Here is a 24,386-nt window from a genome sequence, read left to right as displayed (position 1 = left end):
TTGTTGCACCACTGATGAGATTATGCAAATTCAAAATATCTTTGAAAATGCATAAAATATTAACCATGAGGCCAGCTGATGTAATATACTGAAACTGTTACATTGCATTCTTCCTTAAATATACAAATGCATTCAACACCTCATACAGAGGCTGTTTCACAAGCCACGGATTCAGAGACAAGGCTCTAGAGACCCCTGATGGAGAAATATGAGAACTGAATGTGCAAAAAGTTTATATTCCTGTCAAGAGACAGACGAACAGATGCAATCTGCAATTTTTTGGCAGTCTTAATGTTTTGTTCTGGAAGACTAGTTCACGCATTCTACAAAGTAGATATATTTTTTTATCAGTATTAAAATTAATACGAAATTCCTTTTGTACATATCAAAAGTTCATTCGGGGCCCACAGCGAAATGCTTCAAATGACAGTCCTGACTGAAAACTGAGCCCTTCTCATTGCCACAGCTGTGCTTGTGTCTAATGAGTCCCATAAGACTTTAATTACACCAAGAGATCGCAGCTGTATTCAATCCTAAACACTAACCAGGACATTTCAAACAGTTAATAATCATGCTTTTTCTTCAACAAAGTAACATTCATGCTTATGTGTATAAGGCTACGTTCACACCGCAGGCCTTAATGTTCAATTCCGATTTATTGCTCAAATCCGATTTTTTTGTTTGGCTGTTCATATTACACTTTTAAAATGTGGCCTCCTGAAGTGACCCGCATACTCAGTTGATCATTAATGACGTCACGCACAGAACGGTGTTTACGGAAGCGAATATGGCAACAGCTGGTGAAGTTACTGGTAGTCTCATTAATGGTCTAATGTTAAAAACTGTGTGTGGCGGCAGCCGTCTTTGTGCGGAGCATTAGCTGTGTGTTGCTCCAGAATAACGTCAAAGTCGCATTAAATGTGACCTGACTGTTCAGATTGCGGTCGCATTCAAAATAATCCGATATGTATCTGATTCAGTAGCACATTTGAACGTGGCCTGAATCGGATTTGGAAATGTCAGATTCAATGCGACTTGTGTTGTTCACATTGTCAGAAACAAACCAGATATGGGTCACATTTGAGAGTGTGTGTGTGTGTGTGTGTGTGTTTTGACCTGGCAAGGGCAGATAATGTGCAATTATTAAAATATTTTAAATCTGGGTATGTTTTTAGTGACAGGGCAGCAGCGTTCCTATTACTCTGACACAGACTTCACCATGATGGCGTATGTACATTTTTAGTGTCAAATGCATTGCAGTAGAGTATTAACACGTTTTGACTTGTCATAGTAGGAAATGTATAAATAATAAAATCAACACTGCCTGAACGCTGTAGTTTCTGGGTCCTGCGATCACACATGCTGGCTCACTGTAGCACTGTCTTTACCGGGACACTTCGTCTGAAAGGCCTCAGTAAATGAAACCTCAACCAGAGTCCAGCCAATAATAGGAATATGACAATGTTTCAATAGAGTTTCATAGGCTACTACAACTAGACTTGTAAAGTAATCAGTGCCTAATTACGATGTGATGGATCTATTGTAGCTGTTTTAACAATTTCATGAGTTCATTTTTTTGTGAAGAATGGAGAGAAAAACGAATGGAATATAAAGGCATTTACTTTCATTACATTAACAAACAAAAAAAAGCACTTGTGCAGGTGTACACAAGACATGTTCTAAGAGGGACATTTTTTATACATCTGAAGAAGAAAAAAATTAAGCACAGAAATGGTCAGATTTTAGACAGATGCAATTACAAACTTAAATATATTTTGCAAAGCTTAATTAGAGAATCTTAAAAAGGACAAAAACTTAGTAATCATGCCATTTCATGGTTTCTAACATTTAGACATTCAATTTAAAATATTTTTTAAACATATACTGCAAAATCTTGGACCAGTGAGCACCCATGATAACCCAACTTTTGCAAGTTAAGACTGAAGAATTGTAAAAAATAAAACCTTTAATTCCTCCTTGGCAACTGCACCTTTCATCCAAGTAAAGCCCAAATTATTCTTAATCACGCAGGACAGCAGGCATGTTGACATCACTTTCATCAGTGTTTAACTTTTTCAGTGGACTAGATGTTTTTTTCTCCTCTGTATTGCAAAAACGATTGCATTGAGTTTCACTAGGACATCATTGCGAGAAAGACAGCCACTCCAACTATGACACAACGTACACTACGTAACACTCGTTCCTGAGCGCTACTTCAGGAACAACATCCTCTGACAGAATTAGACACTAGCCCTCATTCATAAACCAGTCAAAAGTTTTCCACTGGTATTGTGTCTTAGATGTAATTGTATAATCAGGATAATAAAAATTTACCACCAAACTCAATATTTGACAAGATTTTCCTCATGCTCTGTGACAAACCATAATAGTATATTGTTTTCAATCTACTCAAGTTTTAAAATGTGATATTTGATATTTCTTGTGAATTTTGCATACAAAAAAAAAAATAATATTCTTACTTAAAATCTCAAATATGCACTGGCTCTTCATGACTATGCTGAGAACAGCTGGGTGATTTCTTTCCATGACAGGAAGACTTTCTTTTGCAGTAAACACCCTGATCACACGCAGTTTAACACATTTAAACCAGGAAGCTGCCCAGTTCAACCAGTATAATCTGCAGCCCGCTGGAGCAACTGGGATTATGGGCTTTGCTCAAGAGCACCTCAGTGGTAGTAACAAGGGTAATGAGCCTCATGATGAAGACCAACAACCCAGATAATTTCTTTCCATACTGCCTGCAGGGTGGGCTGACTACATTTTGTTGAGTTCCTTTTACCATGCAGGGAGTTACCACCAAAAAGTAATCATTTTAGATGTTTTTATGTAACAATACAAAGATAATGCAGCACTGCAATTTTGCTTCTACAGCTGAAACTGATCAGATGCATCAATCTGAACTAAAAATCACTGCTCATTTAAATATTGTGCAACCACTAGATAATTCAAACAGACATCTCTCCCAGTGCATAAATCTGTATTCATTTGCAAGACGGTTTGTTAAATGAGGGCCACTGTCAGACAATATCCTATAATTCAATGGAGACTTCCTAGCCAATAAATGCTGTGTGATGATCAGCCAGTGAGGTCTGAGAGCACCCAATGCTTTCACCACCTCAGTCTCTCAACAGTAGATAGTCTTTAATGGTCTCTGGTAAAGGAAGCTCTTTAACAGCAGTGGGGAGGAACTGCACTCCGAGACTCTGCCGGACAGCACAGCGTGCCAAAGAGCGAAGTGAGGGAGCCTGCGCTACCATGTTGGTAAGCCTCGCCAGCAGCTGGGGATCCTTACTCAGCTCCCTGGGAAGGGTGCCGTCAGCTCGTCGGATCTCAAACCGCCCTGCTGCCCGGCACAGCAGCTCCAGGCACTCTTCCTCCTGTTCAGTGCCAAGGCCCCGGGCTAGCAAGGCCACCAGTCGGGAAATAGGGGTCTGGCCCTTCAGGTTGGTCACATGGACCTGGGCGCCGTAGTCTAATAACACTTTGACACTCTCCAGGTTGCCCTTCATTGCTGCCCAGCTTAAAGGTGTGTCATTGTTGTAGTCACGGGCATTGGGACAGGCCCCGCTCTCCAGCAGGGCTCTCACACACTCTGGGTTATCTTTGAAGGCGGCCCAGTGAAGTGGAGTGTCCTTGTTGCCATCCAGGGCATTTGGCAGGGCCCCATACTCCAACAGCAGCTCCACGCAGCTCTCATCCTTCTCTGCCGCATAATGCAAGGCTGTGCGGTTATATCCATCCAAAGCATTCACCTGATAAGAAAATTGTATGTAATGAACTGTCTTACATTAAAAGAACATGGCTGGCTTTTTTCTATACTTTTCTTACTCTCAACAAATGTCATGTTCTTAGCCAAACCAACAATGAACTCATCTAACTAACAATTATTGTGCGTGTATCTGAATATATTACATGTCATATTCCATGAATCATGAATTAACTATCAAAGCAAGGTTAAACTCTGCGGGCTGACTTTCATATTATTCAGTAGCTGTCTGGAAGGTAAGACGTAAATCTAAAATTTAACATCATGCTATAGGAGATGGTTCCATGTGATGGAGTCATCTATGACATACCTCTGCCCCCTTCTCTAGCAGCAGCTCCACGCAGTCAGCATCAGCGACCATACAGGCACAGTGCAGTGGCTTAAGTGTGCCATGCATCCGGTTCACATCAGCTCCCTGAGACAAACAGGAGATAATCATGTCAATACAAATGATAAGACTGAGAGACAATATTTATTTGAAGTTCAACTAGACAATTAACAGGCCTACCTTACGAATAAGATCCTCCACATTGTCGTGTGGGAATGAACGGATAGCTGCGATGGTGCGGATGAGCCGCTCGGACAAGGAGTATTTACTTTGAATGCTTTGCATGATGTACCACATAGTAGAGCTCATGTGTAACAGAGGACCATGGCACCCGAGGTGGGTGACGCAACAGCACACTGAAACGCCGTTTTCAAGAAGTTGGTGTTAAAATCTGTAAGACACAATACAAATCCCACAAATGTAAAAGGCCCCTTGTGTGTTTTTAGTTCATTTGGGTGATTAGATTAGGTAGTGGCAAAGAGCGAATGTCATATGACTATTTCAGTGTTACATACTGTAAAGTCTTAAAATAAAACCCCACCACCAAGATGGCACAATGTGGTGCTGAAATATGTAATGCAAATGATTTGGTTTAAATATGAATACGCACACAGAATATGTGTATAAGATTAACAGGTGCACTGGTAGTATATACTGTAAACGAGCTTGTTGTGACGATTTCTATTGAATATTGGGGTTGAGCAATAGAATTTATACTTACAACCTCGTTATATTAAAAATTGCGAGGCTTAATTGTTGATTGTAGAATCAAAATTTCATGCAATTCTGAAGACATTCATGCTACATTATTATGTGTTAATTAAAAAACATGTCTTTCCTCTCAGATTAACTCAATTATATGTTCATAGTCACTTTCGGGTATAATAAATACTGTCAAGGCAGCACAGCTCTTACTGCACAATAAAGATAGTGAATGCTTATGCTGTGGGGTCGCTACTAACATCGATAATATCAGTGACTACAGTTGTAGTGAATACAGTAGCTGACAATTAATGTTAACTGAGCTCACTTGGCAAGAATGTGCTCCATAACAAAAGAAACACTGAAGATAGCTTGCTACAATAACAATGTACATTTCACACCGAGTGACAACTTTTGAAAATAACACATTAGTATTCATTTACCAATCGCAAGAGTTTTCTTCGAACAAGCAGAAGCCGAGGGGCTGGTTTAGAGGAGGAAGGGGAAAAAATATCTCTCTGGCTAAATTTGCAGCAGCTAGCACCAAGTTAGCTATCTTAGCGAGCTAGCGTTAGCGTCGAGATGCGAGGATCAACCGACACCCGTGGACGTTAAACTCAAATGACACACATTTCAAACGCCTGATGATGAGTTATGAAGTGCTGCTCTCAACAACCATCGATTAATAACCGATGCCGGCGGGTTTACATACCGTTTACGGTGTACGGTTTGACGGCTGAAAGGTTACCGTATTGACCGTCCGCTGCTCATAAACACTCAACGTCACTGCTCGCGGCCACGCCCTCCGCCTCGAGCCCGTGTCCCCTGGTATTTAAAGATGAGCAGCCAACGGTCGCCGGGACACTGAGATAACCTTTAACATCTCGGCTAACTCTACGTTTTCCTTGAATATAGGCGTCCGCGCAGTCTGACTGACAGCCACATCGTTGGCTGCTTGCTTTCCCTATATAGGCATGTATGTATGGCAGCAGCGCAGGCATCCAGTGGCATGCCGTGAATGCCTTCAGCTCATGTCCATGTTAAGAACAGCCGACCGGAGACAAGCCGCTCCACAGGTCGCTTAGTGACGGGTCAGACCATAGACATAACGGATCAGACACAATCCAGGAACGGGAATATTTTCATTTTTTCTACTAGTTAGGGTTGGGAAGGTTACTTTGGAAATGTAATAAGTGATAGATTACTAGATAGCCTATTTAAAAATTAATAAGTAATGTAGCTATTTCAATTACTTAATCAAAGAAATGTATTACATTTTATTACTTTTCTAATTTTCTAACCAATGTTTTCAACTGTTAGGGTAAGTGTACCCATTAAGCCCTCCAACATCTAGGCAGTGGCGATTCTAGACCAAAATTACCAGGGGGGCCAGAGATGTTTTGAGGGGGGGCCCATGTACCTTATATTCTTCGACCTACTTTTGCCAAATATCGGCCTTTTTCTAAACCCAGTGTTGCCTAAAATACCTGCAAAAACACCTGCTTCAGCATCTGAAGCACATACAAAGCATGTAATTAATTGAATTAAAAGCTGAAAACCTCATCTTGCACCCACCCTGGGTGCAAGATGGGCCCACCCTGGCCCCTGTCTAAAATCGCCCATGCATCTAGGTTCAGGTGTTTTTCATGAATACATGTAACTAGTTACTCCCCAACACTGCTAATTAGGGACCGAGCCATAAATAACCTCCAGTTTCAGAACTTGTGTCAGGAAACCTGACAAAAAGTCTCAATAAGAACATCTTGAGAGTAATCGCTGCAAAAGCGCAAAAAGCAGAATTTTATTCATATTTTTTAATTGTAAAAATTGACCAAAATACATATTTAAAAAAGAATCCTTGTGGCACATGAGGGATATTAGTCTGTATGTTATACAGTTGGTTTGACATTATTTAATCAAATAGTTGAAGCGCATAATAGGTTTGTATTTTGAATGTTGAATGAATGTTGAATATTAAACTAACTTAATGCCGGCAATATTCTGCCAGCATTCCTTCCTGGCTTTTGCTGCGGCAACATTGTTGCTTTTGGCCTGGATGATCTGATTGAATTCTTCATATTGTTGAAGAATAATTGTCTGCTCATCCATGGTAAAGTAGTCTGCTCTGCAGGGTTTCTCCATGTTTGTGATTGGTCAGATGCTGTAAACACCACCCCTTTTATCCAGATTGGAAAACCCTGGGTTAAATTACCGAGCTGATAACCAGTTTCGTGGTACCGCTTATCATGATTGCGAATGTCTGGGTAAATCAACCCAGGTAACAGAGAGATATCACGGGTATGTTAATCCAGCTTCATAGTACAGGCCTCAGGTCTGGCGAAAAATTCGATAAAATGGAAAAACAAACAACATCAAACTCTCTAGCGCCACCTAGAAACACTAAAACGGCCACTATGCCTGATAGGAATGTCGTAGAAAGATCAAAACAAAACAAAAAAATGTTTTATTAAGACCTACAAATTACGCGCTGATACCCCTGACCTAAATCCAACAGGAAGTGCACATTTTGCCCTTAAATGTGTGATCTTCAACGATTTTTCAGGCTTTTCAAAATATATACATTATTCCTGCATACTTTCAGCTATAGACTCCATTCAAACATCAAAATGTAGCCACAAGTCTCATCTATAGATGTATGTAATTTGGTCTGGCTATGTTTTATACGTTTTTATCTGCGGACCCACATGTGCACCTTGTTCCTCTCCCATTCAATCCTAAATCTCCATGTCTGTGCATGCTCTGTCCTCATGCTGCCCCCTTATTAACTACCATGGCAACGACTGCATGTGTGTGTGTGTGCAGCTGACTAATTTGTGCTCTGCAGTCATCCAGATTCAATTGTGGTCTTAGTGTGCCACCCAGTGGAGAAAACTGATAAGGAAAAGGTGCCTCAGTTTTCTGTTTCTAGTTCAAGTTGACTGTATTATTATGTTTTTAGATATCTGTGCAGTCTGTCAACTACTTCACTGACATTGCTGTCAAAGTCTAGATCAAACACGAAGTACAAGAGCATGACCTACAGACATATGTACAGGTTTCACTGGACATAAGTTCTTCTCCTGTTTGACTCATCAAAGTGTTGGTAGTTCATTTCAGTTGCTCAGTCTAAATGTCTACACAGAGAGAGAGAGAGAGATAGTGTGAGTGTGTCTGTATCTGTGTGTGTGTGAGTGATCTACTTATTGCAGAGTCCGATAAAAGCCCGGGTCTGACAGCATCTAAATGCCCCTAACGGAAACATTTCCGCTTCGCCGTGGCCCGACGTGTGCAAGGGGGCGAGGTCCCACCCAACGTTGCTTTTGCAGCTTCAATAATTTAGTTGTTTTAGTTGCTTTCATATTTTGCCCAAGAACTGTGAACACACACTAGTTTTTGTCAGCTAAGAATCCAAGAAGACAGAAAGAAATAAAAGGGAAGGGCTACAAATAATGATTATTTTCATTATCAAGTATCATCTTACAATTATTTTTGATTAAATCACAAGTTCCCAGTAATGCTTGTCAAATTGCTTGTCTGTTTGTCAGCAACACTACAAAACCAAAAAATATTCAATTTACAATCATACCATGCAGAGGAAAACAGCAAATCTTTTTAACTAACCAATACATTTTTTCAGCACTACACAAGCCACACATCCAGATTCAGACCGTCACTATCCAGCTACATCTTGATTTTTGCTAATTTGATTGATGACAGAAAAAAAAAAAAGTTTGAATCCATAACTTTTCAGCAAAAATACCAAACATTCCTTGAGTCAAGAATAACAGGTGTGAGGGTGGATGACTGTTGGTTGGACTAAAACAGAAATTGTAATCACTTTGGGTTATAAGAAATCAGAATGGTTTTGGTCTATTTTTAGAACTGAGCCCCCAAACAGGCAATGTTGTAGTTAGAGCTCTACACTAGTGACCTTATAACCTTTACCTTTCTGGTAGGACTTGTTTTTTTAAGGGCCGTGTATCTACATGCAACACATGGAAACAAACAGAGAGAAATCTTTGAAATGACAGATAAAGCTTTAACATAAGGGCCCCAACTTGATCCAAATCCTAATTCCTTGTCAGGTTCAGATCAGATAGCAGAAGTCCACACTGGAGGAGGAGGAGGTGCCTTTAAATTCAGAAGGGTTTAAAAATGACTCACAGTAGGGGTTGATGTGGTTAGTGAATGCAACAAGATGGTAGAAAGAAATGTGACAACCTGGGAGCCAAATCAAAATAATTTATTTTTGGTGACATTTCATACAGTTCTAGGATTGTGTCTCAAACACTTGGTTGATCAATTACTATATTTCCTTTTGCCACCCCAACCCAAATTAAACAGAAAATATCCCTAACATATTGGGGGTGGTGGGGAAGGGGAGGGGGCAATTCCTGTAGGTATTTGCAAGCCTGTCAACATCAACCATATGCTTCTAAAATGATTCACATTACTCATGAGTAAGATTATTTTTTTTTAAACAAGTTAGTGCATTTATTTAATTATACTAAATCACTAGCTGCTCATACTCATTAATGAAAAAGAAATAACAGCCCCAGTGATTGGTTACTCATTTTACTGCATTACTAAACCCAAAGTCAATGCATCAAGTATTTTCTCTCAGCTGACATCTCAAACAGTATATAAATGTCATATGCGTAATTTTTTTTTTTTTTCCTTTTTTTCTTGCCAATGCGATTTCACACAACTTTGGGGAAACCAGCCTACCAAGATTGGGAGAAAAGCGTTGCGCATCAGAATTAAAATAAATAAATTTAAAAAGCAATACATACAGTGAGTCAAACTTCAAATTCTATGTCAACCTGTTTTGTTTTTCAAATAATAATAAAAAAAAAAAAAACAAAGAAAGAAAGAAAGAAAAAAGAAAAGACAAAGAAAAAAAAAAACAAAAAAAACAGCAAACTCACCCTAAAAGCACAAAACAACGTGGTGGATACCTGCTGTCAAAAGCCTCCCTCTGTAAATTCAGTACTAGAACAATTACATTCTCCCACACACGTTTCTAGTGAAGGGTTATTACAAAGATAGCATAGGCAACTACACCTCTACAGTTTCTTCAAAATCCAGTTTCACTGGGCTGAAAGTTTCCCCAAGACTACATTATTTAGCAGACCTCATCAATAAAAATCAAAACTTTATCCTAGCACACTATGATCGTAGGCAGCTGGCACATAGCACGTGAAAATGTCCCAATTTTCTTCATACCCACGACTTGGCTGCCAATTATGTAGCTATCATCCTTAGCTAGCACTCGTCAGTCTATTTTGACACTATGCCATTGTTAAGAACGATTCACAGATATAAGCTTAACCTGGATATCCTGTGATGATGTAGAAAAGCCAAACCTCACCTAATCCATCAGGCGCGCTGAACAGTCAAATCTTACCATTAATCTATTCTTTTTTTTTTCTCTCTCCCATGGAAAACGTCACCCTACTACCCAAAAAACAAACATGTAAACAGAGAACCTGACTGATTATCAAAACATGACAATGCTCTGAATCCACTGGAGTACGTGGATCCAAAAAGATAGAGATAAAACTTAACATGAAAAACTTTGGACCAGGCTAGCAGGTTCACCGTGGCCAACAGAGCCAGTGAGTACCCCCCAAAGTGGATTTTTTCGGCTTCAAAGAGAAAAAAAAAAAAACCCCACACATATCTGACTGCAGCGTACATTAACAGTTTCTGATATCTGACTGATACAATGTAAGCCAAATAATGAACCAGATCAAAATACCACCATAGAACACATTTCATTAATATACATTAGAAGACCGCACTGTCCAGTTTCAGGACAGTGATTCTGAATCTCTGATGTAAAAAAAAAAAAAATCATCATCCATTTCATTATATCAGTGCAACAGCATACTGGAGCACTTCAATCATTTTGTTTTAACAATCAATGCATACACAGACATCAGTCAACCCTTCAGTCATACTTGCAAACCTAAGCACACAAGGGGAAAAAAAAAAACTGATCTCATTGCGTGTTAGTGATATCTTTGTATATGTACATGACATATATGCATGTTCTTTTCTTCTTAGTGCATATTGTTCTTGCAGACCAACATCTATTCTTAAATCCAAAAAAAAAAAAAAAAAAAAAAAAAAGGTAGAGGGTCATTTACGTGGCCCAGCATCCCACCTCTCCCTAGTAGAGCATAAATGAGATGGCCTCCAGGTAAATTGCACTTAAATTCTTTTAAGCATAATGCTGGAGGCCAAAACAAGATTTTTGTTTCCTTTACAAATCGCTCATTTAAAGTTCGGGTGTCATTTTGCCCATTAGTCCTGGATGTCCCGGTCCTATCGTCATTTTAAAAGCTTTTCTGTGGACAAGTCCCAGGGGGGAAGGTGTCTACCATAATGTTGTTGCTTTTATGTTGTTATTCATTTTTATATAATTATATATATCCATGTATATATTCATACATCTCTTTTCTATTCATATCGAGTTTTTACTTTGGCGATACTGGTGGGATATTCTGCTCTTTGCCAGTGTGCCTGTAGCCTCCCTGTGGGGAGCTGCGTCGGGCCATGGGCGGCCGCCTCTGGTCCCGGTACTTGAGGCCCCCGCTGCCTCTGGGGCCATTGCTGCGGTGGTAGCCTTGAGAGTCACGTTCACGCGGTGGCCGGCTCTCCTTGCATTCCCATCCCCCCTCCCTGTCGTGGCTTTTCTCTTGCTTGTCTCCAGGACTGGTGCTGGTGCCCGGCTCCTCGGCCTTGTTGACGCGCAACTCGCGTAACGGCTGGCCTGATGCAGTGCCGGTGGAGGCTGGTGCAGGGGCTGCAGGGGGGGGATCCTTGGGTGGCCGTTGGCACACCTCGGCGTAGCTGAGCTTGCGGGGCTCCTGAGCCTGGCCAAGGAAAAGGAACAATTTTACAAGATGCAAAACATTTTTATGAATTCAAACATTTATACAACTCATCTTGTCAATCCCTCAGATCTCATAATCTTAACGCTCATTGGGGTAGGAGTGAACGTTCTGGACTTTGTAAAGAAAGAGCTGAGAGATAAAAGAGACAGATAATGAAGGAGAGCGACAGATAGAGGAGGGATAGAACCAAAGCCAGTCAGTCCACTACCTCACTTCCCTCTATGCGCAAAAGATGTCATCATCGGGAGGACAAATATGCTCAAATGTTTGCTTGATGAAATGACAAAGACCCAGATTCTCACCTGTGCAGGTGTGGCAATAGTGGCTGGAGCAGGGGCCGGCGTGCTGGATGTTGCTGGCGTGGAGGCAGCAGAGGGCTGAGACCTGGAACTAGGCACAGGCTGTGTGGAGGAGGAAGAGGAGGAGGAGGAGGAGGCGGCGGCGGAGACGGAGGAGGAGGAAGAGGAGGGGTTGACGGTAGCTTGAACAGGTGCACGTGGGGACGCTTTTGGAACTGAGAGCTCTGCCCGTTCAACCCTCTTCTCCTGTCGAGTGACACTGCAAAACAAGAGTCCAGACGTTCAAATGACCATTTTAACTATAACCAAGGTGTTTGAATCCATTGACCTAATATCCCACTTCAACTTAAAATGACTGAGAATGTCATACCTAGGGGCAGAGGATACGAGTGGTTGTGTAGCAGCTTTCACTGCTGTCGGGGCGGGACTTGAGACAGCCACAGCCTCCTCTGTGACCGGGGCTTGGCTTGAAGCTGGACTCACAGTGGCTTCTTTATTGGCTTGTTCGGTCTATAAAAAGCAAGGAGACATGCACATTACACCTCTGAAGTCTCAACAATCCTGTCACTGCAATAAATCCAAGATATTTACAAACAGTTACAGTCTACGTTTCCTCTTACCTTGTCCCTGTACAAACCACGCACAACATCTGACATTCGGTTTTCTAACACCGGCTCTCCTTGTGTGCTGACCACACAGCCGGGAAGAGGGGGGAAATTGGTAGCAGCCAAATCAAACTTGGGAGGAGAAACCTTGACCTCTGCTAACGGCACAGGCCTCTGAGAAATGACAATGAAAACGGAGTGAGATCGGTTCATGTTTTAAATTTCAACATATACAGTTTATGACAACATGAAATTGCCATTTACCGTAGTCCGGTCATCTTCTCGCCTCCTCCGTGTTCCTCTGTAAGTTGTGCTCCGTCTGAAACGAAAACAAATCGTCCGTGACTCAACCATCAGTCAAGTGTCAGCCCGTGAGCAGCAGCCATTACAGTCTGACGGGAACAAATTTGACAGGAACTAAAACGAGGTTTACCTTCCACGTCCAGCCATGCCGCTGTCGTCACTGGGGTCCAAGGACGAGGACGAGGAGGAGAGATGGGAAAATGCGGAGCTCATGTCCGAGGCCGTCTGGATAGAGTTTGTGGTGGCGGCGGCAACAGGAGTGGGGGCCGGCGGAGCGCGCAGTCCGGTCAGACTTTCCAAGGGGACAGGAGTAATGGTTGCTGAAGTCACCTCGTTTGTCCTCCCCTGGGGCTTCACGTGGTTTCTGTCGCAGTGGGAACAGGCGAAGATGAACACAGTAAATATTCAGTTAAATAAACTCTTGAAGACAGATTGGCAACCAGTGTTTCACTTATGGGGATGATTTTGGTCCATCTGAGACCTAAAGAACCTAAACTACAAGAGATTAAACTGACCACTCTCGTGATTTTTACATATAAAGCCCATTTAATAGGAAACATAAATATTTTATATTGCTCGTAACCATTCTTCAAAATTAAAGGCGCAGTGTGTAGAATTTAATGGCAGAACAGACTCAGCAGAAATTGAGTACAATATTCCTAAGTATGTTTAACCTTCTACAGTGAGTGGAACATCCATTGGTACCAATGATGTCATGATGACTTGTTGGAAAGGGGGGATAAATATTTGAATATTTCTGCATACTTGAGTCCCTAAACAGTCTTAGAGTTGCATGAATTTGATATGACTGGAAAGCTGAGACTCTTGTGGGTTCATTGAGTCCAGTTGTATTCATATGTGATGATGTTAGTGCCCAAAGTACTCATTTTATTGTAGTGACTGCATTTTTTGACACTTGACCTTATCTTTTTCGGCCATTTTTAAATCAGTTCTCATATAGTCAGAAATGGCTATGCTAAAAATGGTATCCACCCAAAAACTGCTGCAACAACTTTTGAGACATAATTGAGCAAATGGCTGTCAAATGTTCATCAAAATGCTCTAAACTTCCATATTTTGAATAGACACCTCAAATTAATCTTTAGGTTACCAGCTTTCATATGATGTAAACCACTTCTATGTGACATATACTGCTGATGTGTTAGCTCCACTGCCCCCCAGAAAAAAAGGTTTAGGGTAGGGAGTGTGGACTGCAAGAAGGTAAGTTCATTTATAATAACATGAAATTAAAGAATTGTGTTTTCGTTACTGTATCTTTTCTTATCAGTTGGTTGTACTCTGCAACCTCACTGCTAGATACCACTAAATCCTACACACTGGCCCTTTAAGATTGATTTCCTGCTATCAAGGCAGCTGTTGGTAGCATAGAAATATCTGTTTAAAGAACGCATGTGGGTGTAAACTTTCATCTTTATGGGTCAGAAAGTGGTCAGCAGCTATAAACAGTTGCAAATCCAATTAAATGGGCTATAACATATACACCACTGTATGGGACTGTTTGGACGGCATTACGTGTAAAAATCTGCTCTGTAATCGTACTGGTTGTGGGATGGAAACTGGAACAGGCAGAAATAAGCCTGTTTTAAAAAAAGTTGCTATTTTTTGAGAGGTTCATCAACAATATTCAGATGATGGTGCCATTACACTAAATATGTTTAATGGAAACACTGGTGGTACCAACCAAACTTGATAGTTTGCTGGAGGGACAGGACAACATGCTGTGTCCTCATGGTAAACATGTAGACATGCAAAGGGTTTCTGGACTACAACTGTGCTCATGATTGGTTGAAGCAGTGGAGGCTTTTCTATAAAACATAATGCATGTTTGACAATCTGCAACCACTCATAAACTCATTGAGAAGAGCTGACAACACCCAGATAAGACCTAGACAGGCTACTAGTATCTTAATGTACCACAAATAACACTTTTAGACAGATAATGTGTCAGACACACAAGTTTTAAATTTGTAGAAACCTAGCAGCACAATTCACATGATCTTCTCATGAGTCTTTGACCCTCAGATCTCATAATCTGAACGCTCATTGGGATGGGAGTGAAGCTCCTGACTTTGGAAAGGAAGGATAGAAAGAAAAAGGAGAAGACAATGAGGAGAAAGAGAGAACCAAAGCCAGTTACCCCACCCCCCAGCTTCCCTCTATGCGCACCATGATCTCATCACCAGGTCTGACTTGGGAAGTTTCTTTGTGAAGCTGCTGTTTCACCACATAAACCAACATGCAAAGTTGTCATCTCTTTGCAACAAATTTGTAGTTTGACCTAGACTACACTCAAACTGTCAGCATTAAAAACATGAGGCAAATGGTAATGACATCACTGATGAACAAAGCAGCGGTAAAACAAAGAAACAACTATGGACAAAATAAAATGGTGATGGTTAGTTGGGATGAAGAGAAACTGTTACGTGTAATAATATAAATGCAAAGCGGATATTTTTGGTGATAACTGGAAAATGCCAGTTGCTCAGATTCAAATAGCAGCTGTTGCTATTTAGTAGGCAAGCCTACATTTATCAAATGACATGACAAATCCAGGACATCCATTACCCGGCAACAAACATTTATCACACCGATGAAACGGATTATGGCCATAAAACTCTGACAGGCAAAAGGCGTGGGCCCAGTTATGGATTTAGTCATTTGGCTGCAGTATGGGTAAGAGATGAGGGGAGCAATGAAGCTTATTGTACAGTATAATAATGGTACCTGAAGGCATTTATTACATTCTTTCTTGAATAGAGAGGGACACTGTGGGGACAGTAAGAAGACAGGGAGTGAAGAACATTTCCCTGCAGGGGTTACAGTATCTTTAGACAATTTATTTGCTGATGATCTGATGTTCACCATTTAACATCATGCAAACAATGAGACAAGTGATAAAACATTCCCATTAGGATATGTGTATGCAAATATCAGGCTTAGATTTAAGTCAAAACACACAAATTAACAAACGTCTGGGGAGGGGAAAAAAAGAAGACCGTACCGGTTTCTGTTGAATGGGCGATTGATATTAAGAGAATTGGAGCCAGTTTTGTAGTGTCCAGCCGAGCCGAAGCCATTCACAAAGCCGCTGTTGGGAAACGGTGCCTGCACAAGGAAAGACAAAGTCAGTATTTACCAATTAAAATTATACACATTACATTTTTTTTACAAGAACTTGAAAATAAATGGACTATTATTTGCTGTGTGTTTGCTCTGGGTGTAGAGCTGCTCAAGACATGCAGAATATTTTCACTCACTCGTTATGTGAAATATCGTGTTTATGTTTTACAATTCAAATTGGCGAGAAGGCAGAAAGCAAAGATTCATTTGAATTCACTGGATCAATTGCTTTTCAGATATCACAACAAACAAGATGGCAATGATTTTGGGTTAGTTAATTATTTGCATCACATTTTACGCATTGAAAGCTACGATGCAGAAAGATAAACAGTAGCTAGAAATGAAGAATTTGTATTAGCGTGACCGTCTCTTTGCAATGCGAGTACAGTATGTCTCACCAGGGGGGTTTCGAAATACGGTGTGGGCGAAGGCGTCCAGGTGGGAGGTACGATGCCGTAGACTGGGTACTGCTGCTGGGGGTACACGTGTTGCATGTAGAGGGGGGAACTGTACTGGGACTGGCTCTGGGACTGCTGGGCGTACAGGCTGCTGTCCATGCTACGGTAGCCATTCTTTGCAAAGAATGTGTTGATGGCCTTTATCCTGGCCTGTCAGAGTGGAAATATCAGGAAGAGAGCGAAGAGAGAAGTTGATAAAACCTTTCAAAATCAGGCATTTCCGAAATGAACAAAATTAGGTTTTAATACAACTTACCATAATGGGTTTTCCCTGAAATGTTTTTACTTCCTCTCTCAAGTATTTGTATGCCTACGGGAGCACAAGAGACAATCATGACTTCATTCAGGGCAAAATATTTCAACTAAATAACGTAAAATTTAACTAGGATTACCTGTTGAGCATCCGTGTCTGATTGGAATGTGATGTACCAGTTGTTGTTGTGCGCAAACTCGACACTGATCACCTTTGGACAGTTGTCATTTTTGAACAGCGACTCCACTTCCTGAAAAAATCAGAAAGCAGGAATAGTGTCACACCCGAGCTTAAACGTCAGCTACGTTATAAAACTTTTTTCTCTGCTTAGTCAGCATTACCTCAACAGGTGTGGTTTCAGGGACCTCCCGCAGGATGATAATGCACCGTTTGTGATTAGGACGCACTTTCTCTCCTTTCTCATCCACTTGTACCATCGGAGAAGCTGAGGGAAGAGAGGTATATTTAAAAATAGGTATTTCAGTCAAGAGACATGACACATTTTTATGTTTTCTTAAACTTTCCACTTACATCTCAGCACATCCAGGATGAGGTCCATGTCAGTGGTCAGGACCTTGATGCCCTCCATGCTGGCGATGGTCCAAATGGGGACAAACTGGTCGCTGTCCATCTGAGACATCAGGTACAAATCCTTGGAGAGGTTTTCTCTGTAGCAAAAAATGAAAAATACATAAAGAACAGTCTTATCTTGATCTGGGGAAAATAATAGTTCCACAACAGTTTTAAAAGGCAATTTTTAAACACTCTTTTCTTACCTCGAGAAATAAAACTCCAGTTCTTTCTTCAGAGATTCACGCAGATTCTCAGACGAGATCGGCTGTTCTTCAGTTTTGGAATCTAATCGGAACCGAAAACACAAAGTCAGTGATGTTTTTATATGAAGTTATTCTGCTTCACACACACCTTAATGTGATTAAGAGGATAAACCCACATTTGCATCTCATTGACCCTCTTGCCATCCTTGGATATAGCTACAGCTTTGATATGAATAAGGTGAATACATGTTGCTACAGTATGAGATAGGCCTGTTACAACATTACTTTATAATTATTCAAAAGGTTACTCTGTAGTGACTTCCAGACATATTAAAGGTGCAGAACAGGCAGAAAGGGAATTTAATGTTTTAATTAGTGTATAAAATAAAATAAAATTGAAAAATTAGAATCTTTGCGTTTTCATTACCTTACAATGGGTTTTTATATCTACCTTGGGAGTGGAAGCCCACCATGTTGCACCGCCATGTTTCTATAGTAGCCACATTGCAATTGCAACTTCACTGCTAGATGCCACTTAAGTCTACACACTGGTCTTTTAACCATCTCGGAGATACTTGAGCATGAATGAGAGGCTGCTACTTTATCTTCTTATGAAAGGAGTAATATTTAATAATGACGAGTGTTATTGAACCTGTGAAAATTGTTTATATCATATTTTATGTGGCTCTATAGCTGTTGTGGTTTAAAAGTCTAAGAAAAAAACCCTGACTGATTACGTCATCAGGGCTTAACGACTTCAAACCTTTAATTGAAAGCCTGTGTTACAAACTAGGCGTGAAGTATTTGAAAGACATAGGTCTTTATAAAAAGATGCTATCATTGTTGGTAGTGTAAGGTTTTTTTTTGTTTTTTTTTTTTAAGTTTACCCCTTCAAGGAACAGGTCTTCTGTGAAAAGTAACTACCAGTCTAAATATAGGTCAAACCATGCTTGGACATGTGTGCACTACTCTGAGTTAAACACAGGGTTTACGTGTGAAACTGCCACAGGAAATACAAACAGTGAGTATAGGTCCGGTGCAGGTAAACAGTCTGTGTGTGCTCTGTTCCAGCCTGCTGCTAGACCAATTTTTAAAGTTGATCCATGCGCCATGAGCAGCAGTCTGCAGGTTTTCATTTCAACCACACAGACTCTACCCACTGATTAGCACATCATCATCATCAGTGAAATCACCTGCTGAGCTGATCAGTTGGACAAATGAAAACCTGCAGACTCGTATAGGTCAATGTGCCGCTCCGGAAAACAAATTTGTGAGGCAATACTGGCAGGGTATTATTGTATTTCAGCTGTGTGGAAGCCGTCAGTGTCTGATATATGTAAATATAGTTTATTGACTCGGCACATGTGAAGTTTAAGATCCCATCCAAACTTTATTGTTTAGATGAACTATTAAAACAAATAAATGTATTGAGAACTGAGTTGCAGCAACAGTTGATGCGTGGAGACGACTCCATGTGATGTGACTGACCTGAGGTCCCTGTGGTGGACTCAGCGGGGGAAAAGCCCAACTCTGGAGGGTCCATTCCATTTACTGCTATCTCAGCTGTTGCTGTGGAGCTGCTGTCATCCAGGGCCGTGAATCCCACAGTGTACTGCTTGCACCCAGCAGACGACGGCTCAGAATAACCTGTGAACAAGGTAGAGAGTGTCAGTCTGGTCTTCAGGAATGATTTGCTTTGTCTATTTGTAAACTCCATAAATCCCCTTGTCTCCTGTGTTTGGCTTAGTTCTGTGTGTGTGTGTGTGTGTGTGTGTGTGTGTGTGTGTGTGTGTGTGTGTGTGTGTATGTTAATAGTGTCAATCTCTGCACTACTAGTGTAGGTCCATATCACTAAAATAAAACAAAAGACAGAATAGAAAAAATTAAATGAAAAAGACATGGATGGGAGCTAATGTTAAACTAAATCCTTATTATTAATTATATCTTTTTCCAAAGAAACATCGTGCTCTCCCACACTTCAAAGACTAACCTGTAATAAAATCAGACATCAGTTATTAATATTCTGATGACATTTAATTGAGCTGATGAATGTGTGTCTCACCCTCACTGATGTCAGAGGGGGGCCAATGAGGACTGTTGGTAACAGCCTCGCTGGGGGCCGCAGGCATCTCCTGCCAAACCTTGGCATTTGGGTTCAAACCAGCGCCCTTAGAGGTGACCTTCAAAGCAGAAACAGCAGGTTTGAACAAGATCAACATATATAAAAACATTAAAACAGAATTAATTTAGTATTATAGGTGAACCAAACATTATTTCAGAACACACACACACACACACACACACACACACACACACACACACACACACACACACACACACACACACACACACACACACACACACACACACACACACACACACACACACACACACACACACACACACACACACACACACAAAAAAATGTAAAAAAAAAAAAAAACCTCATGTAAAGCTGACAGTTATTTAAATCATCCTGCTACAAATATTGATTCATATAGATCTGAATGAGACTGCTGTGCTGCAACGACAACTGAGACTTACACAACACTGAGCATCATGTATTTAATATTCTCACTGCCTCATCTCGGGTTGGCATCATACTTGTTCACAGTCAGACATAATCAATATTTTGAAGTGTCTGAGCAATTTAGGAACATTTGTTGATTACAGCACATGTTTAAATAAAGATTAAAGAATCCAAACACTAGTATACTAACAGTATGGCCTGTTACTACCCAAATTTCTTCATTGTTACTTTTACTCAATATTGAGTAGAGAGCAATAAGCAAGCAACCAAGCATCTTCACTGTATTAAATTAACTTAATAGCCATTAAGTTAAGACCCTGCAGCCTTTACAAGGGCACAGGAAATCTATGGCAATCAAGGTGGAAATCCGACCACAGCATAACATGATCTAATTATGGCAATGGATTTGGAATTTTTTTCTTTTTTTTTTTTAAAACAATTAAAGATCTTGTTGTCTAATGGAAATTATTTTCATCTCACAATCATGCTTCCAGCCAAAAAAAAAAAAGGCAATCCAAGACAACAAATGTGTAACAGGTTATTTTTGCAGACTGGTGCACTTGTATACTGTATGTCAGAAACTGAGATCAAATTTTAGCCTGTGTTTTTAAAGTAAACATTACACTGGACTGTGTGAGTAAAAAAGTACATCCGCTGGCACAAGTGTGTAAACGTATAAACAAAAACCAGGCAGTGATAACACACAAAGAAAACATAAGATTTAGCAGGATATTACACTGTAGTCTCCAACCATTCATCCCAGTGGACAGAGCACCCAAGTTACAGCCAACCAATCACATTACACCTGCTGATTTCACTAATTACTTGAACCTTATATTGAGTGGCACTGAGTGAAATCACCTAGTGCATTTTTGGGTGGCGGGCAGACCTGCATACCATTAGGCCCTCGTGGCATATAATTGGAAACCAGAGAAGTACAATGAAGTGGGCCCACGGGGGCCTCAAGATCCCCTGTTGACCAAAGAGGCTATTAGCCTGTTAACCTCCACATGGAGAATGATTATAAAAGCTTTGCATGATCAAAATATCGGTGGTAATAAAGCTGATAATAAAACCAGGTAAAAATAACTAACTAAGACTACTGAGTTACTTTCACCAATTTTATTTTTAAACGCATATTATTCAAGGGCAGGATCTGCATATCAGAGGGGGCGTGGACTGCAGGAGAAATCCTGACCCTGCAGAGGTCTGTGGCCAGGAATAGACCGCATACTGAACGTAATAAGGCACACGGATGCTGATGTGATGCTGGTATGAGCTGACTGCGTAGCGATTGTAAGTGATAGAGCGGAAGGCAGCTGTACATTAACTCTGAATTGCCAGTAACCAAATTTACCAGCTTCTTCTTCTGACTTTGGCACTCGCCACCTGCAGATAGATCCGCCTCCTTTTTTTGGCAAAGCACTCGACCTGACAAGAACAGCTGTCAGTTACAATGTACCTCCAGACACCAGTTACAGAAGACTGCCTGAGCCAGGCGGCAGGGCCTCGGTGTCATTCAAGAGAGCAATCTATCAATCAAACTTAATTTGTATAGCACTTTTCATACAGGTTACTGCAGTTCAAAGTGCTGCAGAGATGACTCGTAAGCTGATAATGAGAGAGAACTAGTGTGGACTGTAATAACAACAAACAACAAAAACAAAGACTTTGAAACCAATGCACACAATATAATAAAAATGATGCAAATGTGATCAAATGGATTTAAGAGCTATAACAGTAGTAACTTTAGCTAAACTAAAAAAGTAGATTAAATAGAAAGACATAAAATTGTAAGAGATAAAAATATAATAATAGATACTAAAATTTTACAATAAGTGAAAAAAATAAATGCAATGTCTATAAACCATTCTTAATCAAAGATCAGGCTGATAAAGCAGGTTTTAAATTTAGGTTTAAAGATTTTGACACTTCAGCTGATGTCAGATCTTCAGGCATAAAAGCTAAACGCTGCCTGACCAAAAGGTTTCAGTCCTGCACTTTGAATACTATTTAAGCACTCAAGGGGACCTGAGGGGTTGTAAGGGTTCATAAACTGCAGAAGATATGTGAGACAGACTATATGCTGGCGAAAGATCATCAAATGCTTTAAAACAATTTAAAGTAGTTTAAAATCAATATGGAAACGGACACAAAAACCGACACGAGGACTCTAAAAAAGGTGTAATGTGTTCTCTTCTGGTCTGGTCAGCACCCAGACCACAGATGATTTTTAACTGTTTTGTATAGACCGCATAGGAGTCCAGCCTGCTGGATACAATATCATGTTTAAGTCTCTCCATGTCGCTCACAGACAGAAATGGCCACACTTTGGTGATATTTCTGGGGTGATAAAAAGCAGATTTTGTGGCAAACCCCAGATGAGTCTTTAAGTTCAGATCTGCGTGAAAGACCACACCAAGTTTCTTGCCTGTTGGCTTGGGTTACATCCAAGGAAATTATATTTTATTACCAGTTTCTCTCTCACAGCTTTGGAGCCTATGACTAAATTGTCATTTTTATCCTGGTTGAGCTGTATAAAGTTTAATGACATTAATATCTATAATAAATTGTGCATACAGCAGGGACATTTATGAGCTGCCGTGCAACTTGACACATGGTTACAATGCATGCTTCTGTGTTACAGGCCGTCTCAAGCCAAGTCCTGTCAGCTGACTGCGCAGCGCAGCACAGGCCGGTGTTTGCAACGCATGCCTCTGAGCTAGCTGTGTTAGCTAGCAGCTGCGATTAGCTAACAGAAACGGTTGACTGAATGAACGTCTGTCCGCCAATAATCGAAGCATCGATCACCTACAGTCTGAAAACAACTCAATCAGTGCTCCTTCGCCTCACGTAGCACCACAATCATTACACAGCTGTGTCATAAGTTAACTTCCAGGCTAATGATTACTCAGCAAACTCGTTACTTAATGAGCTCGCTGCTTCCAGCGGAGAGCTAAGCTAACGCTAGCTTCAGTCTGGAGCTGCAGTGCAGATCCGGATCCTCGTGAGTCAATAATTGCGGTGTGTGCTGGTTACAAGGTGGTAGACTTACAAATGTTGCCTATGTGTTATATCTGGGGATGTTTTCGCTCGGTAATCACAATCACTTCACAGTTAAATAACTTACAATCCTCATGTTATTACTCGACTGGTCTCAAAGTCAAAGCGGAGCTGAAACTCGTGGGTTTAACCGGGTCTACTCTGAGTTAAAGTGTCTAATAAACAGAGGAGCTCAGGAGGCGGACCGCTCTCCTCCGCCACCAGCTTATCTCTCCCACCGCAGCAGGCCTCACTCACCATGCCGCCGGACCCTCCCTCGGTTGCCGGCGGAGCCTCGTCCTTCCCGCCGGTCCTCGGTCCCGGCTCGGCCTCCTCCTGCAGCAGCGGCGGCTCTCCGCTCTGGTCTGAACTCATCAGCCGCTCCTGACTCACTTCCACCCCGTCGTGTTGTCCCGGCCCCCGCCTGCCACCACCTCCTCTGTCCGGCGCACCGGCCGGGCTCAGCAGTCCGTCCGGCTCTCTGTCGGGTCTCAAACTAGCTTCCTAGCAGCTAACTTAGCAGGTTGAAGCTATCGACCTGAGCGTGCTGCGGTGCTCCGTCAGCTCGGCGGATCAAACCTCCTGCGATACTAGCAGTGTAAACAAAGTCAGACCATGTCTCGTCTCAGACCTCAGTCCCGGTCTCATCAAACCTTACACCGCACAGCGGCTTCGTGAGGCGCATTCCTGACCGGGCGACCGGAGCGGACACTGGGGACACGCAGCTCTCCTCAGGCAGGCTCACAGTCCGCCGACGTCCCGGCTGCCACCGCGAGGTCCCAGTGACCTCTGCACAAAACATTTCCTCTTCCTTTTCCGGATTCACAATGTAGTTTTTTTCACCAGCATGTTTAATACTATGAGCGCTGTTGTGGAGTCTTTATTCCAGTATTCACGTGCAATGGATTTCACTAAATTATATTAACTAAAAGAGCCAACACATGTAGACTCCCTCCTTATATTTTTGTATTTAGAATTAATAGATATATTTTTCAAGCCAGTTTATTAATTTATATTCCAACAAAATGTTGAGGATCCCCATCCAGACAGGTTTTACATTTTATATCAAATACTCTACGTTGAATAATAATCTGTGTCTCTGATTTGGTTGTTCCTGTTAAAAGTTAGATTAACACATTCAAATATAATTGTTTCTCTCTCTTTAAGATGGCAGAGTTTATTTTAAGCAAACATATTTGACATCAAAAGTTTAACAGAAGAACACAAGATGTCTGCTACTTCACTGTAAAGTTAATTCTC

At 41.1% G+C, this 24,386-nt stretch overlaps 2 protein-coding genes across 4 annotated transcripts; both read right to left on the bottom strand.

The window, feature by feature from the left end:
• Positions 1-1,602: 1,602 nt before the first annotated feature.
• asb8 (ankyrin repeat and SOCS box containing 8) lies at positions 1,603-5,604 on the bottom strand. Of its 2 annotated transcripts, none has more exons than XM_053317561.1 (4): positions 5,530-5,604; positions 4,296-4,506; positions 4,098-4,202; positions 1,603-3,773 (listed from the first exon to the last, which is right to left on the bottom strand). In XM_053317561.1, exons 2-4 carry the CDS (start codon positions 4,422-4,424, stop codon positions 3,138-3,140), a joined length of 870 nt encoding a protein of 289 aa, XP_053173536.1. In that variant the 5' UTR covers positions 4,425-4,506; positions 5,530-5,604; the 3' UTR covers positions 1,603-3,137. The 2 variants fall into 2 exon arrangements, with proteins under 2 accessions (XP_053173536.1, XP_053173535.1); XM_053317560.1 differs by lacking the exon at positions 5,530-5,604 and adding an exon at positions 5,261-5,464.
• Positions 5,605-10,932: 5,328 nt separating this feature from the next.
• On the bottom strand, positions 10,933-23,849 carry LOC128357246 (la-related protein 4). 2 transcript variants are annotated; one of them, XM_053317544.1, is made up of 16 exons: positions 23,385-23,849; positions 19,617-19,734; positions 19,043-19,201; positions 17,555-17,636; positions 17,310-17,446; positions 17,120-17,223; positions 16,918-17,028; positions 16,782-16,835; positions 16,466-16,675; positions 15,949-16,052; positions 13,057-13,290; positions 12,888-12,942; positions 12,639-12,797; positions 12,389-12,528; positions 12,022-12,277; positions 10,933-11,698 (listed from the first exon to the last, which is right to left on the bottom strand). In XM_053317544.1, exons 1-16 carry the CDS (start codon positions 23,499-23,501, stop codon positions 11,300-11,302), a joined length of 2,439 nt encoding a protein of 812 aa, XP_053173519.1. In that variant the 5' UTR covers positions 23,502-23,849; the 3' UTR covers positions 10,933-11,299. The 2 variants fall into 2 exon arrangements, with proteins under 2 accessions (XP_053173519.1, XP_053173520.1); XM_053317545.1 differs by having other exon boundaries at positions 10,933-11,692.
• Between the last annotated feature and the right edge of the window lie 537 nt (positions 23,850-24,386).

Source organism: Scomber japonicus, chromosome 4, assembly GCF_027409825.1.
Source record: "Scomber japonicus isolate fScoJap1 chromosome 4, fScoJap1.pri, whole genome shotgun sequence".
Taxonomy (NCBI): Eukaryota; Metazoa; Chordata; class Actinopteri; order Scombriformes; family Scombridae; genus Scomber; species Scomber japonicus.
The sequence above is the reverse complement of the archived record's forward strand: the minus strand, read 5'-3'. Positions and strand labels throughout refer to the sequence as shown.

What these genes read in the sequence shown, in the direction of transcription:
- asb8 (XM_053317561.1), bottom strand. Translation starts at nt 4,424, where the DNA reads ATGAGCTCTACTATGTGGTACATCATGCAAAGCATTCAAAGTAAATAC. An exon ending in TGGAGGATCTTATTCGTAAG is followed by an intron (nt 4,203 to 4,295) that starts GTAGGCCTGTTA and finishes TGTTTGTCTCAG; the next exon opens with GGAGCTGATGTGAACCGGAT. An exon ending in TGCTAGAGAAGGGGGCAGAG is followed by an intron (nt 3,774 to 4,097) that starts GTATGTCATAGA and finishes TTTTCTTATCAG; the next exon opens with GTGAATGCTTTGGATGGATA.
- LOC128357246 (XM_053317544.1), bottom strand. Translation starts at nt 23,501, where the DNA reads ATGAGTTCAGACCAGAGCGGAGAGCCGCCGCTGCTGCAGGAGGAGGCC. An exon ending in CGCCCATTCAACAGAAACCG is followed by an intron (nt 13,291 to 15,948) that starts GTACGGTCTTCT and finishes CCACTGCGACAG; the next exon opens with AAACCACGTGAAGCCCCAGG. An exon ending in CTCGTATCCTCTGCCCCTAG is followed by an intron (nt 12,278 to 12,388) that starts GTATGACATTCT and finishes CTTGTTTTGCAG; the next exon opens with TGTCACTCGACAGGAGAAGA.